Below are 24528 nucleotides of genomic sequence, written 5' to 3'. Positions count from 1 at the left end.
CTCTGTCCCAGCTCCTGCCAACCTAGCAGTTCGAAAGCATACCAGTGCAAGTAGATAAATAGCTACCACTACAGCAGGAAGGTAAATGACGTTTCCATGCATTCTGGCTCTTGTCACGGTGTCCCATTGCACCAGAAGTGGTTTAGTCATGCTGGCCACATGACCCGGAAAGCTGTCTGTGGACAAACGCCGACTCCCTCGGCCTGAAAGCGAGATGAGCACCACAACCTCATAGTCACCTTTGACTGGACTTAACCATCCAGGGGTCCTTTACCTTTACTTTACCTTTCTATTGGCAAGTGGCTCTCCAGGGTTTCTGGCACAGTGTCTGACCTGGAGATGCCAAGGATTGAACTTGGGACTTTCTGCATGCAAAGATGTTCTGCCACTGAGCTACAGCCCTTCCTCAATAAACTCCTTCAAACAGAGGACTGTTCTGTGTAAAGTACATAGCTGTCAACTTACAGATTTGAAAATAAGGGATCAGCAGCCTCGAAAATAAGGGATCAGCAGCCAAAATAAGGGTTTTTAGTCAACCAGCTGAAATGCGAAGTTAAAAGGGAACAGATAATTTTGGAGAACAGCACCGGTTTTTAGCCCTTCGTTTCCAGAGGTTGCTGCTCAAGACATCAGCTGATGAAACACTGCAATTAAATAACTACAAGCAGCAACCACTTTTCGAGCAAAACGAAGTCCAAGCTACGAAGATGTTGCTGCAGTTCTGTATCTTTTCTCTCGTGCTCCATCTGCAGCTCTCAGTTCCATCAGGCGGGGCGGGAGGAGGGGGGGGAAATGGCGCCCAAAGTAAACCCGCAGATCAGACCATCTATGCTAGTCTACCACTACAAATCTACAAAGCGCTTGCAGTCCTTCTTCTGCTTCCCCCCTCTGTGGTTAGCCCTTGGAACACCCGCCTGTGCCTCCACCTTCCGCCTACTCCTCCTCCTCTCCTCTCTGAACTGCTTTCTCTATGGTTGCCCTCGCTCGCCTCTCAAGGCTCCGCAGCAATTCATAGGCCGTGCCAGGCTGCCCATCTCATCTAGGTCCTTCGGCGGTGCAGCCGCAGTACGGCTTAGCGGGAGTGGCGGCGGTAGCAACGGGCAGAGGGGAGGCCCCAGGCAGAGACGCTCAGTTCGGTGGCCACAAGGAGGATGGCGGCAGAAGGCCCTGAGGCTCCCGCCAGTCCCAGCAGGAAGGGGCTCCCGGGGGCAGAGGCTGGTGAGAGGAGGCTGGAAGAGGGCGGGCCGGGCAGCCAAGCAACACAGTTGGAGCCTCCCTCCTCCCTTGCCGGCAGGGGGGGCGGGAGAGGAGCTGCTTCCTTTGAAACCCGGGAAATTTAAGGGACATCATCAATAAGCGACAGCAGCGGGACACGGCGCTGGGATAAGGGAATTTCCTGCCAAATAAGGGACGGTTGACAGCTATGGTAAAGTAGGACATGTAGGTACCCTAGAAGTGAATAGATTAATGGCAAATGGCTTCTGGGGACCTCTGGTCTTCTCTTCCTTTGCATCATTTCATATATCTGACGAACTGGACTCGGTCTGCAAAAGCTGCATCCATAATACATTTGTCAAGCTTCTTTGTTGATTTTGCTGTAACAGACTAGCATGGCTACCCTCTAGAAATCTTTCTCTGTGCTTGTCTCTTACACCTCCTGTACACCCACACACTCTCTTCCCTTTTCTTGTGATGATTTTTGGAAAATCCATCAGTATTCACACAAATGCAAAACAAAAATGTCTCAGTAAAGAAGAGATTTTTATTTCCCCTCCCCAAGAAATGTGGTTCCAGTACAACATTAGTGAGAGGGCATATGAAAAACAGAAAAATATATATGTATAAAGATTGTATTCATGGCACTTTGATAACAGAAACCGCCAACTTCTTACAGATCCTTGATTTCCCCCCCACACACCCAAACATTCCTCATTTGATATAAAGAATTTCATCACAAGGGTAGTTATCGTTGTCATTTCAGTAGAAGTTGTGCAACAGGCTGGCAGAGTGGAGAAATGCAACAGTGGTTTTTTAAAGGGTCTGTGCAAATAGAAGAGGGGAGAGGAGCAGGCAACTCTGGAGTCGAAAGCTTAAAAAAAATTAATTGATACATTTCCATGTGTAAAACAGACAGTGTGATCCAGTGACGGTGTTACTGCAGCTGTCTAATTCCTATAAACCCAGACTGCCAGTGTCATAAAGCAGTGTAACATCTGAAGTTGGGACTCATAGAAGATTGCAGAAACAACTCCAATACCTTGACAAAATTACAAGATGTTGGCCCAATACATTTTGCTGTCTGAGCTGGAGCAGCAAATCTACCTACCACAAAACACACACACACACACACACACACACACACACACACACACACACACACACACCAAGTGAATGGTACAAATTGTTTTGGCACTTAAAAATCCCACAAACACCTTGCCCACTCCTTGCACTCCTTGAGAGTCAACATGCAATCATAACAAACTAAATAGCAAGCCCTTTAATGGCAGCCAGAATTGGTACCTGAAGTAGCCTTAGACTGTCTAAACCAAGACTGACTCAGAGCTGATGCAGATATAACTGCAGCCATGCAAGCTGCAACCTTTCTTGTCTGCCCAAGGAGATCACTACTGGTGTCAACCATGGTTTGCAGAGGTCCAGCTGGTGCCAGGAATGCCCACTCCAGTTCTGATTGCATTTCCTTTCTGCTGGAAGATTTGCAAGAGTAACAGGGGAACTTAGTGCTTGTTAGAGTCCCCACCATGACCAGATTTTGTTATTCTCTTAAAAGTGAGGCTGGAAAACAGATGAGGTGGAAAGCTAACTGCTGTCTTTTTGTCCACCCAAAAACTGGTGGGATGCTGAATTGGAAAGACACCATAATGGGTACTTTTAGTGTGGACAGCTGTGGTCACACCATCTCAAAAAAGGGTATCATTTAACGCATAAAGATGTAAAAAGAGCAACCAAAAGAAAAATGTGGTCGGCAGATGGGTGGGTCGGGGCATCAGAACCTTGAAGGAAAGGCTATAGCATTGGAGTGGGGAGGAAGACAGTTTAACAAAGAGACATTATTGCATTTTTAAAAGACTCATGCATGGCATGGAGACTATGAATAGAAATAAATGTTTTTTCCTTTGTCAAAGAAGGTTACATCTCAGGGTCACCTAATGAAATTGACTGGCAAGAGAATCATAGCAAGCAAAATGAAGTACTTCCTCACATAGCAGACAAATAACTTGATGGAATTCACAGAACCAAGATATGTTGTTAGTCACTAGCTGAAATGGTTTCTAAAAGGGTTTAGACAAATTAACGGAGGAGAAATCTAATCAATGGCTAATAGTCACGACGGCTGCTGGACTCTCAAGATTCAGAGGCAGCTGATGGGGAGCAGCAGCAAGAGAGACCAATTGCCTTGAAGCCCTACTTAGAATTGGAAGCTTTCCAGAGATATCTGGCTGGCCACTGTGAGAACAGGATGCTGGACTAGATGGATCTTTGGTCTGATCCAGCGGCCAGGTTCTTATTGTGTTCTGATCAGACTGCACTAAATATTAGGGAAAGGGTTTGCAAAATTACAAGCGTCCGTCCAATTATTTGCAATTGACTTGCGCATGACTACATATATGGGTGGCACTGGGAAATAATTCAATTCAATTCCAACCCAGAAATGGCAGGCGAGAGCTGGAGAGTCCTCGTGTCTTGCAAGGAGACCCTCCCTGGATCAGAGTGGGGCTTTGTTTATGCTGCTTAGCCTCCCCACCTAACTGCTGGGGGGTGGTAGTACAGCAGCAGCAACCACTTTCCCACTCATCCTCCACCTTCTAGTTGTGGATATTTTTAGATGCAATATTTTTTGGTGTGGATTGAAGAGAGTGTGGCAGAAAGGGCATTTAAAGGGTGTTTAGAGGGTGCTCCTCACTTCACACAATTTCACTTAGGCGTGTGGGGGCCCAGAACATAACCCCTGCATAAGTGGAGGGGGGCCACCTGTATCATTACTGCATTTTCCCTAAGGAGCTCAATGTGGTGCATTTATTTCATCTGTTTATTACATTTAGATTCCACCCTCCTTCCCAAAAGAGGCCAGGGCAAGATGGTTTTTCCTCTCTCAATATTATCCTCCTAACAACCCTGTAAGGTAACTTAGGCTGAGAGTTGGTGACTGGCCCAGAAAGCTCCATGGCCAAGAAGGGATTTGAACCCTGGTCTCCCAAAGTCATAGTCCAACACTAACCCAGCCTCTCTCAACCTTGGGTCCCCACATGTTGGACTGCAACTCCCACTATTCCTAGCCAGCATGGCCAGTGGTCTGGGATGATGGGAGTAGTGTGCTCTAACCACTACACCATGTCTGGAGAGTTGCATGTTCCAGCATCACTCTGTGTCCCACCAATATGGAGCTTCATCACCTGGACGCTTCCCACTGCAGCCAGGACTAGACGGTTAAGAACTTTGATTCAGGAGATTGTATTGGAAAGCAAACAGACAATATTTTGACCCATGTAGTAGTGATGACCGCTGGAGTGGTCCAGGCGGATGCTTTTTTTTTTCCAGCTGGAGGAAGGAAACCTAGGAAGCAGATGTCATTTGCAGGTAACACCAACTTACCGTAGTTTCCATTAAGCCAAGCTATGGCAACGGAGGCCAGTGTGATGGAACCACACTACAGTTTGTGCATAAAATGTTCCACCTTCCAAGAACATGGCCAGATTTAGCTGATTAGAAGCAGAGAGAAAAGGTGTGATCGGAAGCAGGAACTCAGCCAAGCTAGAAGGTCAAGCTCAGCACTACGGCCTCCACTGATTGGCAGAAAGTGCATTGCCAGCTTCATTGCCTACAGCAGCACTTACATTATGCCAGCCCTGCAGAGGCATGACTACTAGCAGCTGCCCAATGCCAGTAGATCAGGACCTGCAGATGGGTAGCAAGGCCACATCAGGTGGATCTCAGCAAAGCTGTTGCCGCCATGTTGGATTCCACCTTAGGCTGGCCAGACCAAAGGAGCACTACATGTGTGTCTGGACGAGGATGTGTTCTTCTGATGAGATGCTCATTTTATCAACATCCACAAGCACTGCAAAGTGGCAGGGGAATGGAATGGGCCATTTAAAATAATAATAAGGTACGTATTTCCTGCCACCCACATGCTTGTGCCCTTCTCCTGCCATACTGCAGGGCTGATTTGCATTTAGTAGCAATGCTAAGGGAACACTGTGCTCTGTGAATTGCCATTTTAGGATTCATCACGTGCCTTATCAGCTCTGTAAGGTATAAATCAAATGTAAAAATGGGTCCTATGTTGTAGCCTGGGAGTCAGAGGTGAGTCTCTGGTTTCAACCAGACCACTCCTCTATGCCGGGGGTAGGGGGGGCGAATTCTGGGCACATGTCCGTGCAGGATGGGACCAATTAATGGAGCAATTAATATAAATTTTACCTGTGCATGGTAAGCTTGTCTCTACACACCCACACCCATACACCCTCTCTAGCCTCCATGTATGCAAGGACACATTCCAACCAGGCAAAAACAAAACCACCCAAAGAGTGCAAAATGGGGCCAGTGAGGGGTGTGGCAACTTAGCAGAAGACAGCTTTCTGTGTTCATAAATCACCCAGAATGATGAAGCCCAACTTTAATCACCTGCAGTTTCGCCCTCAAGGCAACAGCTGCAGTGGCACAGGGAACTGGCACCTGACCAACAGAATTCCTAGCTGAACTCCACAGTGCCTGGCATATTTTGTGTGTGTCCTTCACTGAAGTTATAAATGCTTGTACAGATGATATATTTCCAACGGCACTGCTTATGTGTTGCAGCAGTGAACCAAACCAATCCAAATAAACAAGGTAACTTCTAGAAGGGGCTTTTGCTGCAAGAGCTTAGGATCCTTCCTCATACTAAGTCAGACTTTTGGTCTCGGTAACTCAGTACTGTCTACACTGACTGGCAGCAGCTCCCCAGGGTTTCAGGCAAGGAATTTTTCCCAGTCGTATCTGGAGATCCCGAAGATTGAACCTGGAATCGCCATCCAAAACAGGTGTTTTGCCATTAAGTACTGCCCAAATTCAGAGCCAAGTACATGTACATACATCAGCAGTGGAAGATAGCAGAGCTCACCCCACAGCAGAAATAAATGCATGAGATCCCAAAGCTGGGCATATCTGTATGCACCCCCAAGTCTTTTGAAGTTTGCTTGTTGGCTTGTGGACTTGAAGATCATGCAGGGATGTCAACAAAACTGTATACAGATCTCTCCAGCCCAGGAAATGCCATGCATTGCGCTCAGCTGCTGGAGGGGGGGTCATATTTGATTACCCGGTGCCCAGAAATAGAGAAAACAGACCTGCTATTGGCAGCCTAATTATAGAAAGTCCGCCTGTCTTTTGCAACAGTGGAACAGCAAGGGGTTAACCATGGCAGGTTATTGCTCTATTATGCAGGCAAACAAAGGATCTTCCTGGGTGAGCAAAGGTCTATTTTCTTCTCTTAAAGCCCCCCCCAACCCCTCAATGGAAACAGAGACTAACAAAAAGCAAAGAAAGCAGCTCTGAGTTCTTGAGTTACAGAACAAAGCATTAGAAACTGACAAAAGATCCCTCCTGGAGAAGGGAGGGGAGTTGTAAATCCTGGCTTTGTTACAGGCATGGTTTTCATTTAAAGTTATGGAAATGCTTGAGAGGTCTGTCTCCCTGAAACACATGGATCACATATATTAAAAGTGAGAGCTATGCTGCAGAGGAAGCTGCCTTAAATGAAGTCAGGCAATTTGTCCATTTAGCATAGTATTCTCTAGTCTGAGTAGCAAGAGCTGCCCAGGTGGTGCCTTTCCTTTCCCCTGCTCCCTGGGGTACTTCTGGGGCAGGGTGGTCCAACACGTTCTCACCCCTTCCCGCATATCTCTCTCTCTCTCTCTCTCTCTCTCTCTCTCTCTCTCTCTCTCTCTCTCTCTCTCTCTGCAATAAGGAAAGTGATGGGGAAACACTGCAGAAACCGCTAAATAAATTCCCAACATCATCAAACCTTCCCACTTCCTTTGTGCAAGCAAATCAGGATGCAAGCTCAGCAAACTAGTCCGGAAATAACTCTGATTTTTATTTTGAATGAACTTGGGACTTCCTCCATGCACAGCATGTGCTCTACCATATTCCAGGGAAGCAACAGTTATCCCTCACTTCTGTCACTGAGTGGGATCTGGCATAATCTTCCAGCACTTCCTATGTCAAAATGCTTCCACCTGCACTGGTCCACTTGCCATGGCTAGAATGAGCCTCCATGCGTGCAGTCAGCACATCTGGTTTCTTACACAAAAAGGTGCCTGCCTCTTCTCGGGTATGAGACCTTATCCTTGAATGGGATGGTAGTAGGCAACTAGACCCTTTGAGTAGATTCAGCCCAGCCAACCGTGAGGCAATTTTATTTGGCCCCTAGAAGCCCCACCAAGATGTAATCGAGGGGCGGGGAAAGGTTGCTCACAGTTGCATTCATGGAGAAAAGAAGAATGTTTGCAAGAAACAAAAGCTATGCCAATACACAGAAATTACATACACAAGGGCAAAAAAGGGATGTATGTGCTGTGCAAGATGCAGGATGTGTGGCGCAATGGCAGCTAGTGTCAGACTTATTCTAGGGAGATCCATGTTCAAATTTCTGGCAACAGACTGGATGCCTTTGGGCCAGACACCATCTCTCAACCTAGCCTACCTTAGGGTAAAAGACAGAAATTATGCATGCTGTCATTTGAGAAAGGCAGAATAAAAAGATAACAATGATACCTTTATTATGAAGCACGTCTACAGAGGAAATTGCATTAAACCGAGTCAGGGCATTGGGCCATTTAGCTCAATATTGCCTACACTGACTGGCAGAGGCTCTCCAGGGTTTCAGACAGGCAGTCTTTCCCAGCCCTGCCTGGAGATACCCAGGGGCGAAACTGGGACCTTCTGCATGCAAAGCAAATGCCCTACTGCTGAGTTATCTATCAGCCATTCAGATGTTTGCAACAAACTTCCTTATGCCCTTCCCCAGAGGAAAGTCTGGAGGACTGAGCAGCCCCCACAAGTGAATAGATGTGGGTCATCCCTGTTTTAGAACTCCAACAAGGAGTACAGGAGATTACCATCTGGATATGGCCCCGAAGCACTGCTGCCTCTTGTCTGTCTCCCTTCCTGCTCAGTCAAGTTTGCACTTCCACATATGTTACACTTGGGCCAGACATAACAGCAGCACACACACACCCCGGGGGGGGGGGTTAATCCGACAGCATACTGTGAAGGAGTTAGCCAGGAAACGTGATGTATGTGTGCACACCCTTCGTTCCCAGCCTCGTCCACCCCCACGCCAGTCCTGGCCGCTGCCTTTTTCCGGCTCCTAGGCTTACAGAGAGTCTGGTTTCACTTCTTTCCAGCTGCATGTGTGGATGTGGATGAGCTCCAGGTGCTGAGGAGCCAAGAGAGCAGCTGTTCCCTACCCACCCACCCACCCCCCACTCTTCCAGCCATAGCTATCAGCCAGCCTTGGTATTACTAGAGCTCAGCTGAAAATGAACAGCAAGGAGGAGAAAGGAGACCTCCTTTGAATTGCTGGTACACAGCTGTGGTTTGCAGGCCACCCTGCTGGGAGAAAAAACCAGGCCAAAGAAGTCAGGTTAAGGGGGGAAGCTTAGAGAAGTCAGGAATACACACATTCCTTGTTCTGATCCTATTACTTCCCAAGGAGAAACACTGAAAGATTGAACCAGGACATTGAGATTTGCCCCCCCCCCACTCATGCCTCTTACAAGCTCAGCTGCTATCCTGTCCTAACTGGGGCCCTGTCAACGACCTGCCCTTTGCATCCTCTGAAACCACAACTCTGATGCAGCAACTGTCAAGCTACAGGTTACATTAATTCTATCAAGAGTACCTGATACATTGCTTTGGAAAACTAGTGGAACAACCGTCTGTGGTGGACAACCTCACAGCACACTCCTGCGTCAGTATATTGCCAATGTGCAACCAACCAGAGGCACAATGCAGACTGCATGGGTTGGTGGCACATGGCTGAATTTATAGTCAGGTGGGCAAAGCTCCACCAGCACTAGAAACTTCCTTAGTTTGCAGCACTTTGCGCTGACGGGCAGATTAGGCCAGCCTCTTCTTTCGCAATCTGGGCTGTACTTCCCAATGAACAGTTGCCCTGCCATCCCCACAGGAAAGCTGTACCGCTTTGTCAGCTTCGGCTGCAGTTTCAACTGTCCCATGTCTCATGAGATCTTGAAACTTGTCTTGGGCTCTTTTGCTACCACTTTGCACCTTCTCCATCAAACGGTATTTCTTCACTTTCACTACTTGCAAGAAGTGACGATATCTGTTTATTCCAAAAACATCCTGACAGTAACCTTTGACCTGGGCTTTCCACCCTGGGAAAGGAGCATCATTCTAGAGCTACCACCAACTGGAACCCCCAGGCTCCATCATCCTTCTCAGCCGGCAGAAGCGCACTGTTTTTGTCCTGCAGAAACTTGTGAACTTTTGACCTCGCTCATGTTTCACTAGGCAATGCTGCTCCACGATCCTCATTAAAAAAAAAAATAGGTATCTCTTTCTGTGATCAGTCAACAATATGCATAGCTGTGTTGGGAGACGAGCAGAAAGCATCCTTGTGGGAGGAAACGCCTTCCCTGCTCTCATTCTGCTGGTGTTTTTTTTTTAAAAAGGGAGTTTTTCCCGGGGCTCTTTGTAAACAAACAGTTCTGTGTGGCAAAGAAGCTCGCAAACCCAAGGTCAGGGCGACTTTTGTAAGGGAACAACCTGACGCACAGCCAGCCAGCCCTGCCACTTGCCTCCAGCTTTTCACCATCCTTCCTGGATCGGGCCAATTCCCTTTCACTGTCCAAAACATCGTTCAACACATTCAGTAAAAACAGGACAAAAGTTGCCCCCACACTGCCAGGTTCCACTGTCCTTTTTCTCTCTTCCCAAAACATTGGAGGGCACTGCCAAAGCCCCCTTCCTGGCTCCCCTCATTCTGCCATGGAGTACAAGAAAAAGGTGGGGTTCTTGCCAGCCATGGGTCTACCTGCCGGGGTTTGGGTTTGGTGCCTGCATCACAAAGCCCCCTGTTCGACGGAAGCAGGCTCCTCTTGCTGTTTCTTGCGCTGCCGCTGTCTCTTGGCCCGCCAGCAGACCAAGGCGCCCACCAGCAGGCCCACCCCGAAGATCAGGGTGGCCACCGAGACCACCTTGGCAATGTCCATCTGCCGCCCATTGATGGTGAAGGTGATGCACGTGGCAGCAATGCCAATGACCAGGGAGACGATGCCAAAGGGGAAGACGCAGCGGTACCAGGATTTCTCCGTGCCCCCCGTGGCCAGCGCCAGCTTGTTGAGTGTGGCCGTGGAGTCGGTGGTGGCAGCCACTGCCGGCAGACCCGGCTTCCCTCCTTGCAAGCAAGTCAGCGAGTTGGACTTGCAGCCCATCATCCTGGCAAGGTGCACAGGGGCAGGTGCCCACGCGAGCCTGGAGAGTTTGCAGTCACAGCATGGGCTGCAGCCTCCTGCCCCCAGCACAGCTTTCTCCGCAAGGGAGAAGAGAAGTGAGAAAAGCAAAGTCCTGTGTTCTTCCTTGTCTTCCTCGGTCTCTTTCCTCGGGCTCTGGCTGCTGTTGCCGCTGTTTGCTTTCTGCTCTGAGCTGTGGCTTGGAGGACTCTTTTGCCGCAACATCAAGAGGCGATTGGCAGATGGGAGTAGTGATATCATACCTGTGGGCGGGAACTCTGAGCCTGTTAACTGTTTCGGAGGAGCTGCGGGCAAGCACTGGGTTTGAGAGAGTCCAAGGGAAGAGGCTGATGCTAACTGGCTTCTAGGATTTTATTCTAGTCTGCTCAGATTCCCCCCCCCCCCACACACACACACCATTTCACCATACACTTGCTTTTTATTGATTTTTAAGTGTTCTCAACTTACAGTTTTTCAGATGTATTTCACCTTTGGCCCCTTTACTGCTTTATTTCAGAGGTGAGGAAACTTTCTGAGCCCAAGGGCCACATTCTCCTCTAGGCAACCTTCTGAGGGCCACATGCCAGTGGTAGGTGGGGCCAGAGGCACAAGTGGTTGGAGCAAGAAATATAGTTTTTACCTTTGTACAGTAGTCAGGTTTCTATGTGTGCGTGTGTGCGCACACACACACACACACACGCTCATGTTCTATCCTTCATCTAGACCAGTGTTTCCCAAACTTTTTTGGGCAACGGCACACCTGTTTACTGAAAAAAAATCTCGCGGCACACCACCATTAAAGCCCCGCCCCGTGACGTCAGCGCGCAGCGTCACGCCGGGAGGGACGCACGAAAGTGAAAGTTTTTTCCCTCCCCCCTCAGTCCCTCGCTCGGAATTCAGCTCGTTTGGGGCATCGCTCCGGCTGCTCCCTCTCCCGCTGCGCAGGAGCGATGCCTCTCTCTGGCTCTCCCTCCGCGCAGGCTGAGGGAGGGAGGGAGGTGCACGTGTGACCCGTCTCTGCTGGGAGACCAAACCCAGCGAGGCAGAGTCGCGCGGAGGCGCCCAGGCAGCGCTGCCGGCTGCGAGGAGGAGCGCCAGGCAGCAGCAGGAGGTGCGGCCTCTCCTCGCCGCCGCCGCCCCGCCTCTCGCCGCCCGACTTGCCCGCCTCCCTCCAGGCATCTCGCGGCACACCAGCCGATGTCTCACGGCACACTCGTGTGCCGCGGAACACCGGTTGGGAAACACTGATCTAGACAAGCAAAGGGCATTGTCACAGTTCAAGGACACATTCTGGCCAGGCAAAGAACACTTTGGCTGGAAAGCAGAGCCAATGACCTGGAGACATAGGAGACAACTTCTAGGAGCCAAGAGGGCTTTGCTCCCAATAAAATATTTGAGGTGGCTGCCCCCCCCCCAATTGATGGGCACTGCCATTCAAATGGTGTGTATACATTGCATCATGTGACCAATTAAGCAGGGTGGGGCTTACCTGAGGACCCCTCCCCCCAATATTTTATTCAAGCTAGCACACCTGCCTGGAGAGAGGAGGTGTGGCCTGGGGAGAATTCTGAGGGCCAGTTAGAGAGGCCAGGAGGGTCTCAGGGCAGTTCACAGAATAAACTAAATACAATAAACAACAACAATCCAATAACCCCCCATCCACATTTTAAAAGGGCATAGGATGTCAATCAAATCAACCAAAGGTCTGGTTTAAAAGGAACATTTTTGCCTGGCGCCTCAAGCTGTATAATGAAGGCACCAGGCAAACTTCCCAGGGGAGAGCATTCCACAGATGGGGAGCCACTGCAGAGAAGGCCCGTTCTCGTGTTGCCACCCTCTGGACCTCTCGAGGAGGAAGCACACGAATGAGGGCTTCAGAAGATGATCTCAGGGTCTAGGTAGGTTCATATGAAAAGAGGCGGCCCTTGAGGTATTGCGGTCCTGAGCCGTTTAAGGCTTTATAGGTCAAAACCAGCACTTTGAATTGGGCCCACAAACTAATTGGTAGCCAGTGCAGTTGGGCCACAATCAGTGTAATATGCTCAAACTAACTTGCTCCGGTGAGCAACCTGGCTGCTGAATTCTGCACCAGCTGAAGTTTCCGAACCATCTTCAGAGGCAGCCCTACATATAACACATTGCTGTAATCTAACCTTGAGGTTACCGGAGCATAGACAACAGTAGTTAAGCTATCCCTGTCCAGATAGAGGTGTAGCTGGGCCACCAGCTGAAGCTGATGGAAGGCACTCAAAGCCACTGAGGCCACCTGAGCCTCGAGCGACAGCAAAGGATCCAGGAGTACCCCCAAGCTACGAACCTGCTTCTTCAGAGGAAGTGTAACCCCATCAAGAGCTGGCGATCTCCCAACCATCTGGTCTAGGGAAGCACCCACTAACAGTGCCTCAGTCTGATCTGGATTGAGCTTCAGTTTGTTGGCTCTCATCCAGTCCATTACTGAGGCAAGACACTGGTCAAGCATTTCCACTGCCTCACCTGCAGATGTAAAGAAGAAATAGAGCTGAGTGTCATCAGCATACGGCTGACAACGTACTCCAAACCTCCAGATAACACCCCCAGCAGTTTCATGTAGATGTTAAACAATGTGGGGGATAGGATTGCACCCCACATAACCCAACATTGAAGGTTCCACAGGGCTGAAAAGCATTCCCCAAGCAACACCCTCTGGGAACGACCATCCAAGTAGAATTGGAACCACTGGAAAGTGGTGTCACCCACCCCTAGTTCAGACAGTCGCTCCAGAAGGATCCCATAGTCAATGGTATCAAAAGCTGCTGAGAAGTAAGAGGACCAGACTTGGTCATTTAGAAAGTTCCAGGTCAGGCTTTGTCATTGAGCTAGTAATGACAGGATTGTGCTTGGGGTATACATGGTGCCTATGGATTTGGAAGCAGCATATAGCTATTATGGTTCATAAAATCATGAAAGCACCATGCAAAGTATGTTTATAAAAATTAATCCTCCCCCTCTGACCTGCAATCCAAAAGCTTTTAACTGTTAGTCATTTTTTAAATTCTTTGTTCTCCTGCTTTGTAAAACAAACCTGAATAAAGATGATAATCCTCCTACATATACATTTATAAAACAACTCCATTGTTGCTATCGTTGTCGGTTTTTTGGAGTGTATACATTTGGTGTCTTTTGTCAAGCATCACAGCATTACAGGTTATTTTTATAGGGCTTCCTTCCCACTTTTCTGGCAATGCAAAGCACTATTGATCAGTTAAGTAAAAGGGAAAAGTTATAAAAAGGGAAGAGGCTGTGGCTCATTAGTAGAGCATCTAATTTACATGCAGATCCCAGAGCTCATGGTCTCAGGTTCAAGGCTGGGAGAGCTCCCTGTCTGAAACTCTAGAGAGCTGCTGCCAGTCAGTCTAGACCAGGGGTCAGCAAACTTTTTCCGCAGAGGGCCGGTCCACTGTCCCTCAGACCTTGTGGGGGGCCGGACTATATTGGGGGGTGAATGAATTCCTATGCCCCACAAATAACCCAGAAATGCATTTTAAATAAAAGCACACATTCTACTCATGTAAAAACACACTGAATCCCGGACCGTCTGCCGGCCAAATTTAGAAGGCGATTGGGCCGGATTCGGCCCCGGGCCTTAGTTTGCCTACCCATGGTCTAGACAGTACAGAGTTAGATGAAATAAGGATCTGGCTCAGTGTAAGGTAGCTTCCTTTGTTCCTAAAAATAAACAATCATTATTATCCAAGGGAGATACTTCCGTTGGGGTTTTAAACGCTCACCTCTTAACTTCCCCCCCAAACTCATCTAACAGCCCTTGAGAAACCCAGCCACAGGTTGTTGTGTCCTGTTCTGTTCCATCCTGTGTCTCCCCCCCCCCCACACACACATCTACTGGACTCTGCCAGGCTTTGATCAGATTGCATGTGGTTTTCCTTTCATGCACAATTCGGCCGTCACCACTAGGGAGCTGTCCATAGTACCAAGAGCATGGGTTTTGTGCTACCCTTTTCACCACCTGGCTCCTGGCTGGCTGAGATGTTTCCAAAAGGAACATGCAAATACTGCTCACGCACCACATCTGGCTTGGTGAGCTCCTCAGACTTCCCATAATGGTTTCGTACTTCCCTGATTCTGATTCTCCTACTGATCAGGAACAAGACCCAGCCAGTGTGTTACTTCCTTGGGGATGAGTTATACATCCATCTCCTTGGAGAAAATATCACTCCTGTCCTGATGCATAATAGTATGCATTCTCATCTTTCCACCCTTCCCTTATCTATTATGGGTTCTCCCCTTAGCTACTCTTTTAGAAAACTATGGAAGGAGTCAGTGGGTGAGGCTTGAGGGTTTTATCAGAGCCCCCAAACAGACTTTGACTCAGAGGTAAGTCCCACTGATTTCTTTCTTTTAAGTGACAAAGGCTTAGACGTTCCCAAGAGCCTGACTGCTTGCCCGAAATGGCATTTCATCATTAATGCTGTGCAAAAATCAAGTTGGGGCAGAATTCCATGGCTTTTTTAAGGCAGTCATTCATATCTGGAACATTCCAGCTCAGCACAGAGTCCTTTGACACTTGACATTGCATCAGTGTAAATGATGCTACACGGATAGTACTTCTACACTTGCAGCATCATTAAGACTCGGGTGAAAATCATACAGGAAAGCAGTCAGCAACAAGAAATGGAACAGTGCTCCTAGTCAAGGGTGAGTCACATCTTCAGAGCTGCATAAGCTATTCAATATTACAGTACCCCTAAATGCCCACTTAACCATCTATTCAGCTTTTTCATTGCAGTTTGTAAAATAAATCAAGTCTTTTTATCATTTGGATTTTCTGGTTGGGGAGCCTTCGGGTGGAAGTTCCTTAGATCAGAGATGGGGAACCCCAGGAATTGGGGACACATATGCCCCCCAAGTCTCCCTATCTGGAAAGTAGGTGGGTCAACAAACCTTAATTTACTCTCTCATTCTTCTCTAGCCTCTGTGCAGGCAAGCAAGCAAGCAGCATGATTAAAGGTGCATTGTAGCCAGGCAGAAACATTCTAGGAGGGTGCAAAGCAGGACCAGTGAGAGGACTGAGGAGGGGTGTGGCTGGGAAAGAGCCCCAAGGGCCAGATAGAGAGGTCTGGAGGGTTGCATTCAGCCCACAGTTTGAGGTTCCCCCATCCCTCCCATGGGGAGCACTGTGGTTGCCTCGCCTCAAAAAGGATATTGTAGAGTTGGAAAAGGTCCAGAATAGGAAATGCAAATGATCAATGGCACAACTCCCCTGTGGGGAAAGGTTGCAGCATTGGGGCTTTTTATCTTGGGAAACAGGTGAATAGGGGACAGCAGGATAGAAGCATATATAGGATTATAGGTGGTATGGAGAAAGTCAGGGGTGTGGAACCTCATGCCCTTGGCCAATCTTGGCTTGATCACACTCATTTCCCCCAAACCACATTCAGCTGCCCATGAACTGATATCACTGGTGATGGATAAGAGGACAGGGCTCAATCCTGCATTGGCTGCACTGCCTAGGTGGCAGGATTTAAGATTGAACCGCCGCTGCTGCCACCCACCTGCTTAAAGGAGAAATATAGCAAAGCCCCATTAGAAACAGCCTTCTCCACCCACACCCCTTTAAGGGGAAAGAATCCATAAACCAGCATGTCTTCATACTGGACCTATAAGCACTGCAAAGCCCCAGAGAGGATATTGGCAGAATTATTTTGCCCACCTGTCATGTCACAATAACACCATGTGATTGACAGCCCCGGATTTCCATTTTCTGAAATATGGCAACCCTAGCAGAAGCTAACCTAACTGTACAGAGGCAAAAATTGCAATTGTTGCTCCACCTGCTTTTGCCTCTGGCCCCACACACTAGTGGGGCCCCAGAAGATTGCCCAGCCTCTGGCTGGAAAACGTTCCCTATCCCCGGTCTCTAACATGCTGGCTCTAGAGTTCCTGGTGTCTGCCAATTGAGTTGGCAGCTCAGAACTTCCCACTAGAAACACTCCAAATAAGGTTTTGGAGAATTTAGTGTTTCTAGTGGGAAGTTCTGAGCTGCCAACTCTGAGGCCATTGCCTCCTTTTTTTGCATGCAGGACTTTACAGGCCACACAATGGCCACTGTGTTTGCCTGGCCCCATCAGCATGCAGCTCTTCATCCCTCTCCATCCTTTGGAAGCCTCTGTGACACTGCGCTTCAGTCTCAGCTTTTCCTGGCGATAGAAATAAGAGGGGGTGGAGTGGGGGCGCTATTGACCTCCCTGCTTTACCATCGCTACGACTGTCATCACCTTCTTCCCATTTGTCTTTCTAGAAACAAAGCCCATTTTAGCAAGTGGCAGAGGAAAGCATTATAGGGCAGAAGCAGGTCTGCGAAAGCAATCGATGCAGATGACGCCACAAGAGTAACGGGGGGGGGTGGCCCAGGAGGGAGGGGGGTTTCACAAGCTTAATTGAATCCATTCAAGGACAAGGAAAAGAAAGCAAGAAGCTCCTATTTAATTCTTGTGTAGAATGAGAGAGAGCAAAAGAAATAAAAGGACCCAATGATGTGGGGAGGGTAGAAGAGATGGTGAAAGTTTCCCATGATCTCCTTTGTAAAGAAGTCTAGCTTGGAGACTTACTTTTCTCTGGCCAAGTGTTTCAGAAGACAAAAAAAGGCAATGTACACTCGGAAAATCCAAAATTTCCATTCCAGCTGGTTCATTATACAAACTACTCTCAATCAAATAATTAGTGCCGGTGTTTGCCTCCCCCCCCTCCCCTTGTCCTTTTGTGCCTGTCCTGAGAGACTAGAGTTTAGAAATAATAATATGAATTCAAAGACAAGGTAGATAAGACCGTATGATTGCTGGAGGTTTTTAAACAGAGGTTGGATGGCCATCTGTCAATGATTCTTTAGCTGTGATTCCGGCATTCCAGGGGGTTGGACTAGATGGCCCTTAGGTTCCCTTCCAACTCTACCATTCTATGAGTCTATGATTTGAATGAGGCATACACACAGGTATACATTTGTTCATGTATAGAGAAGTGATTTTGCTAGTCATAGAGAGGAAGAAAACTCTCTAAAGTTTCGCCCATGGATCATTAGAAGACTCGCTCATCCTTCTGCAAGCTTCTGAGATTTCACCAGACATACATGACTCTTGCAGTAACGAGAACGAAAAACTTCCCTGTTTCATAAATGTATGGAAGCCATGGGAGGAGCCCAGGACTCAGTAGCAGCTGAGCACAATGCTTTGTGTGCAGAGCCCCAGGTTTCATCTCCAGTTTTCACATCTCCAATTAAAAGGAACCAAAAGATGGGAAAGGCGTCTGGCCCAAGGCTTCGGAGAGCCACTGCCAGTCAGAACTCAGAAGAGATAATACTTGGCAAGATGCACCAGACAGCTTCTTCTAATAATTCCCAGAGTGCTGACTCCTGCATCTAATAGGTCGATCACTGTAGTACTTAAACTCTCTGGTGCACACCGCTACTTCAGCAAAGGGCACTAAAGCTCAGTGGTTCTTCTTGCCTTTCCCCTAGCTAAGAATATTCTTAGATTATCACTAGCATAAGGGCAAAGCAAGAGGAACTAGGAGCTCCGATATCCTTCTGTTGAAGCAGCTGTGGCTGTCGCATAATCCCTTTAATTGGATTTGGAGGAGGATGCCTTGGGAAAGCAACACTCTGAGGAATGAGGAACCTGCCACCCTCTGGATACGGTTGAACTCCATTTGCTTTACAATGCTGTGCAAACAATGCAAACTAGTGATGAACATGAGGGTTGCACACCCTCCAACATTTCTCTGAAGAAAATAGGGACATCCTATTCCATACCCTCCAACATTTTGCTCATTAAAAAAGGGACATCCTATTCCAAAACCTTCAACATTTCTCCAAAGAAAATAGGGACATCCCACCATACCAACTCATCTAGGAGGAAAACCCAGCCTGACCAGCCCCCATGCCTTTAGTAGGAACTTGGACTGCAGGGACTAACAGGTGATCTTTTTCACAGTCTATGCACTTCAACACAACTTTGTTAATATATTCAGAAATGTTTATCAGAGTGTTTATGTCCTGAACCCCTGGCCTACCTGGCAGCAAGTCAGTATGTCAAGTCCCCAGCCCAGGGTCAAGCCATGTGTCCAGAGTCCAAAGCACAGTCGTGCAGAGATCCTGAAGCATCCAAGCTGAGATCCATCAACATGGGCAGTTGAACAGACCCAGCGCCTCAGCTCTGTTGCCCTTTTATACTTTGCATGCTGATTGCAGCATCTGGGCTTGATGAGGCATGTGAAGCTCACCTGTTCCAAGCCTACTCCAGCTGAGGAATCACACACCTTCTCCCAGAGCTAGCAAGCCCCACCTGGCCAGCTAGGGAGCTGGGCTGTGGGCCATTGCCTGCCTTAGTCTCCTGGAGCGCAACTCCTGCTGCTTCTTACTCCTCAGAGCCTGTCATGTTTGTGGAGACCAGGGATCCTCTGGCTCTGGTGATTTGTCCTGCTGCTCTGGTTCCTGTGCGCTGGCCCCCATTCCTTCATCATCCTCTGTCACCCCATGAGTATTTCCTACACCAACCTCTCCTTCCCCATCCCCAGTTGACCCCGGTGTGTCCCAGTCCCGGCTCCACCCCTCACCAGGATCCAGATGGGCAGGGTAAAAATAATAAATGAATTATTATTATTATTATTATTATTATTATTATTATTATTATTATTACTACTACTACTACTACTACTACTACTACTACTACTACTATTCCTCCCTGTTGTCCTGCCAGTTCATGACAATTTATTGTTCTTTTATTTTTATGTAATTGTTGCATGTCATATGCTCTAATGTAAATAAGGATATATTTTGATGCAACCATGTTAAACAGTTTAAAGGTGAGAATTAATAAAAGCTATGTTACAAAGGGGTGGGGACTGAACAGAGGCTGTGCATACTGATACCATACATTTAAAGCAGCTGACTTCCCTCCAAAGAATCCTGGAACTGTAGTTTGTTAAGGGTGTTGGGAACTGTAGTTCTCTGGAGGTAAATCGCAGTTCCCAGGATTCTCTTCAGCTGGTGGGAGAATATGTGTTTTAAGTAGATGGTGTGTGTACGCAGCATCAATCTCTTCCCAAGGTAACCAAACAACATCTCTTGTGCACAAGAAGGTAAAATCCGCATGCTTGGGGGTGGGGAGGGGAATACAGGATGTTCAGAAATTCAAAAGGAAAAATAATGAAGGGGCTACAGGGTAGGACACACACACACACAGCCAATAAAGACTGAGTATGCTCAGTGGACACAGAATGTGTTGTGTGCAAAGGTAAGAAGGAGGAGGGAACGGAACGGAACATAATAAAAGAAGATGTGTCTGGCTAGAACATTGAATTGAAGTGACTCCATGCTGCAACATTTTGTTGCAGGTTCCAGTGGTATCGTTTAACACCAAGACAAGCACTGAGTGAACACATCAGAAATAAGAAATGCCGCGGAATTCAGTGAGCCTTGTTATGGAGTAATCATGTATAGGACACAGCTCTCAGCATCACTTTGAGGAATATTTTGCAGCCGGCAAATGTTGTTCCTTCCTAGTTCATGCTGGTTAGGTTTCCTTTGGTAGAAATGCAGAAATCTTTTCAGCTGGTGAAGCTTGTCATGTCAGAGTGATTGGGGGGGGGGGAATCCCTGTAATAGGCGGTTATTAAAAAGTAGAGGAGTTTAGTTTAATGCCAGTTTTTCTTCGGCTGAAAGGACTGGATAACATAATAAGACCGTCTGTCCAGGGGGCAGGATTGCAGTCTAAAAGACATGGCACGCATCTGGAATCCTGCCCGTCTTTGCATCTTGCCACTTCATTTGCTGCAGCGACCATTGTAAGGATGTACTTCTTATTATAATACTCTCTGTGATATTCTTCACAGTGCATCTCGCTCCCGTCCCCCGCACAGAGCAAGAGACAGATCAGGGCAATTGGGCCAGGGTGACTCATTCTGCAGAAAGATAAAGAAGCCAATACCTTAGCTCATCTGCAAGCACCGTTCAGGGAGAGATGGATGGGCCAGCGGGGGGTTCCGTTTACACCTACGTGGCAGAGATAATGAAAGGGGGAACGGCAAGAAATAACGATGCTCTGCTGCCCTCTAGAGGCTGCAGCCAAGCAACCCTATTTCTCCATTAACACCAGTCAGGAGAGGCTGTGCATTATTTCGACCCGTATCTGGACGCACTTGGGGGTTGGATGAGGGCTAATAAACGGAATTTAGACCCTGGGAAGACAGAGGCACAGTGTGGGGGTCGGGGCGGAGGTCCCGCATCTCGGAGATTGGACAGTTGCTTGTTTTGGGTGGGGTTGCATTCCCTCTGTAAGGCTTGCTGTTTAGAGTTGCTGCTGGATCCATCTTTGTTGCTGGAGTCTCAGGTAGCCTCAGTAGTTAGGAGTGCCTTCTCCCAGCTAAAGCTGGTACACCAATTGCAGTCATTCTTGCACAGTGACAGTCTGGCTATGATGATTCGTGCACTGGTAAGCTCAGGACTTGATTACTGGAATTCATTCTTTGTGGTGCTGCTATTGGGACTGGTCCAGAAGCTCCAACTGGTGCAAAATGTTGTAACTAGACTGTTTTTGGGGGCGGACTACCTCCAGCACATAACTTCAGTCCTTAAAAACTTCCAATGGCTGCTGATGAGTCCAGGATTACCACCTGGTGCCTTATATCCCTGCCTGATGGCCAAGATCTTTGGGAAAGTAAATTAATGGTCCCCCATGACTCAGACGTGGGTGGCACTGTGGGTTAAACCACAGAGCCTAGGACTTGCTGATCAGAAGGTCGGCGGTTCGAATCCCCGTGATGGGGTAAGTTCCCATTGCTTGGTCCCTGCTCCTGCCAACCTAGCAGTTCAAAAGCACGTCAAAGTGCAAGTAGATAAATAGGTACCGCTCCAGCGGGAAGGTAAACGGTGTTTCTGTGTGCTGCTCTGGTTCGCCAGAAGCGGCTTAGTCATGCTGGCCACATGACCTGGAAGCTGTACGCCGGCTCCCTCGGCCAATAAAGTGAGATGAGCACAACAACCCCAGAGCCGGCCACGACTGTACCTAATGGTCAGGGGTCCCTTAACCTTTACCTTTATGACTCAGACACATGGATTGGTATACCAGAAGCCATGTGTTCAGTATTGTGGGTCCAATTCTGTAGATTGCTTCTATGTAAATTGCATCAAATTAAATGGAAAGGTTGTAGTGGTTGCCCATATGCTACTGGGCCAGCATTAATTTGCAAGGCCACTAACAACTTGAGTCCAGGATACGTTAAAGACCAGTTGATGCCTGCTCACTGTGGTCTTCATTGTTCATGACCCCCCGCCCATGGCCCAGACATACGGTTTACACATCCACAAGGACACAGGCATACAAAAACTGATCAGACCGAGTTTCCCTTAAGCATGGGTGGCTGGGTAGCATCTTCTGTCACACCTGAGGGCAGCAGACTAGATTCAGGGGGCAAAGGCAAGGCCTATAGCACAGTCCCCCAACACCTTACCTTTACCTTTGCTTTACCTTCCCCCACCCCCGCCATCTGTCACCTGAAGCAGTTGCCTCACTCTGCCTAATGGCAGAGCTGGCCACAGAGGCTTGTTGCAAGCCCTGAAGACTTACAAATCTAAAACAGCATAACGTTCTTCATGTATTCTATTAATATGGTCTACAAAAGCTCATGCCATAATCAATTTGTCGGTCTTTAAAGGTGCCACGAGACTCTTTTGTTTTATTTTTACTGTAGCAGACGAACATGGCTATTCCATTTTTAATTTCAACAAGTAAGATGAATGGCTGGATGGGGATTTGAATTGCGACCTCTCCAGTTCTAGTTCTACACTTTAACCACTACACTGGAGTGGCTATTTTCTCCCCGCCCCCCGCCCCACCCTAGGGCCCTTAAGCAACCATCCAGGGGCCACAGGCCAGCAGTGGGTGTGGCCACACCATACTATCATAGGTCTCAGAGGCACCAACCCTCACAGGGTTTTTTTTGCTGGGGTGGGGGACAAAGTAAAACATTGCGGAACAGACTCATTTAAAAATGAGCATAGTGTCTGTGCATCTTGTCTCATATCTCAGGTTCTATAAATGTTGGAAACTTGCTCTCTTTTTGAAATGAAAGCTGGGAATCTGGGTATTATCTTATGCAGAGCTGGGAGACATCCAGCCTGCATACCTAATCAGGCCCACCAGGCCTCCCCATTTGACCCAGGCCATTCTAGGCAAGCAATGCTCACCTGCCAATCACCTGACATCTCATATGACAAGTAAAAATGCAGCTGCCTTGGCCAAAATAAGCTTCTGAAGCACCACCAATCCTCTGACGGTTGCCACTTCAAAGCACAGCAAAGAGCCCTCTGTGGAGTTTAGAAACACCCCCCCAACAGTCAGCTGATTGTTGAGGCTTCAAAGTGCAGTGCAGAGCTCTTTGAAAGCCCCTTTCAAAAAACACTGGAGGGCATGAAGTAGGACTGGTGAGGATCTGGAGAGCAGGGGAGCAGACCCTCCAGGTGTTCCTATTTTCCAGGGACATCCCGGATTTAGAGAAGCCATCCCAGTTTCTGATTTGATTCCAGAATGTCCCCCTTTTCCTTAGGATGTCCCTATTTTCATTGGAGAAATGTTGGAGGGTATGGAGTTATTCAACCCCCGAACTATCTGAACGCAGTCTTGTATAGATAAGTTTTTTTTTAATGTTTTATTATGTTTTAATATGTGTTGGAAGCTGCCCAGAGTGGCTGGGTCAACCCAGGAAGATGTGTGGGGTATACGTAGTAAAATTATAAATATGGAATGGGATGTCCCAATTTTCTTTGGAAAAATGTTGGACGGAGTAGGAGTGGCTTGGGAAGACTGCTGAGCGGCCAAGATAGAGAGGCCTGGAGGGCCACATTTGACCCCTGGAGTGTGAGGATGCCCATATTTGCCCTATCTGGACTCCTGCCTCCATCCCACAGCCATGGTCCTTGCAAGCCTGCACAGTTAGAAGCTGATAAAAGCACATACTGAAGACCTGGGACAAGAGAGAACACCATTCTTGACTCATCTGTCATGGTCTTGGAAGGCCTTCCTCTGCCTTTGATGAGTCAAGGTGGGAAAAATTACAGTGTTGCCTTAATAACATAGCAGCTTCCGGAAATATGGCTCTGGAAATAGCATCAAAATGTCACATTCCTTCCCACCAACAAAGGCTTCTTGGATAGTGACAAGTTGCTAGGTGACATTTCCCTCCTATTCTCAGCTCAATGGCAGGCTCACACACCTCCTTGGTTAGTGCTGTCAAAGAATTCCCGCATCTTCAGTCATCAGAGGCGAAGAAGGAGCAGCAGAAATAACAACAACCCATTTTCAGATTGCCAACTGTGGAACAAGAACATAGCTTAGATCTGAGCCAAGATACAAACACACACACATAAACATTCACCACTATTTGCAAGCTGCACACAGGTCTCCATTTATGCAGTTTTTGAGAAGCCCCTGCAAACAGGGCAAAAGTGTTTGCCTCCATTTACCATGGTAGCTGGAATAAAGGTAAAGGTAAAGGGACCCCTGACCATTAGGTCCAGTCGTGACCGACTCTGGGGTTGCGGCGCTCATCTCGCTTTATTGGCCAAGGGAACTGGCCTTTGTCCGCAGACAGCTTCCGGGTCATGTGGCCAGCATGACTAAGCCGCTTCTGGTGAACCAGAGCAGCGCACAGAAACACCGTTTACCTTCCCACCGGAGCGGTACCTGTTTATCTACTTGCACTTGACGTGCTTTCGAACTGCTAGGTTGGCAGGAGCAGGGACTGAGGAACGGGAGCTCACCCCGTCGCAGGGATTCGAACCGCCGACCTTCTGAGTGGCAAGTCCTAGGCTCTGTGGTTTAACCCACAGCGCCACCCGCATCCCTATCATTTACCATGGTAGCTGGAATACTGAGGCACAATAGTATGCTTTTCCATACAGTTGAAAATCACGACTCGTGGGAAACTAGTTTGTCAATGAGAAAGATCTGCTAGTTTTGGTATAGACAGATTCTGCCACATGAGCCCCAACCTGCAGTCTGAAGTG

General features: G+C 48.1%; 1 protein-coding gene across 1 annotated transcript; it reads right to left on the bottom strand.

Annotated features, from left to right (window-relative positions):
• Positions 1 to 7753: 7753 nt before the first annotated feature.
• Positions 7754 to 10691, bottom strand: LOC310693758 (transmembrane protein 100-like). The gene has a single exon (XM_083476118.1). The coding sequence runs from the start codon at positions 10458 to 10460 to the stop codon at positions 10086 to 10088; it is 375 nt and encodes a 124-aa protein (XP_083332244.1). The 5' UTR covers positions 10461 to 10691; the 3' UTR covers positions 7754 to 10085.
• Between the last annotated feature and the right edge of the window lie 13837 nt (positions 10692 to 24528).

This window comes from Podarcis liolepis (genome assembly GCF_965112155.1).
Source record: "Podarcis liolepis genome assembly, chromosome: 14".
Lineage (NCBI taxonomy): Eukaryota > Metazoa > Chordata > Lepidosauria > Squamata > Lacertidae > Podarcis > Podarcis liolepis.
Note: the sequence above shows the minus strand (reverse complement) of the source record. Positions and strands in the feature narration are given on the sequence as shown.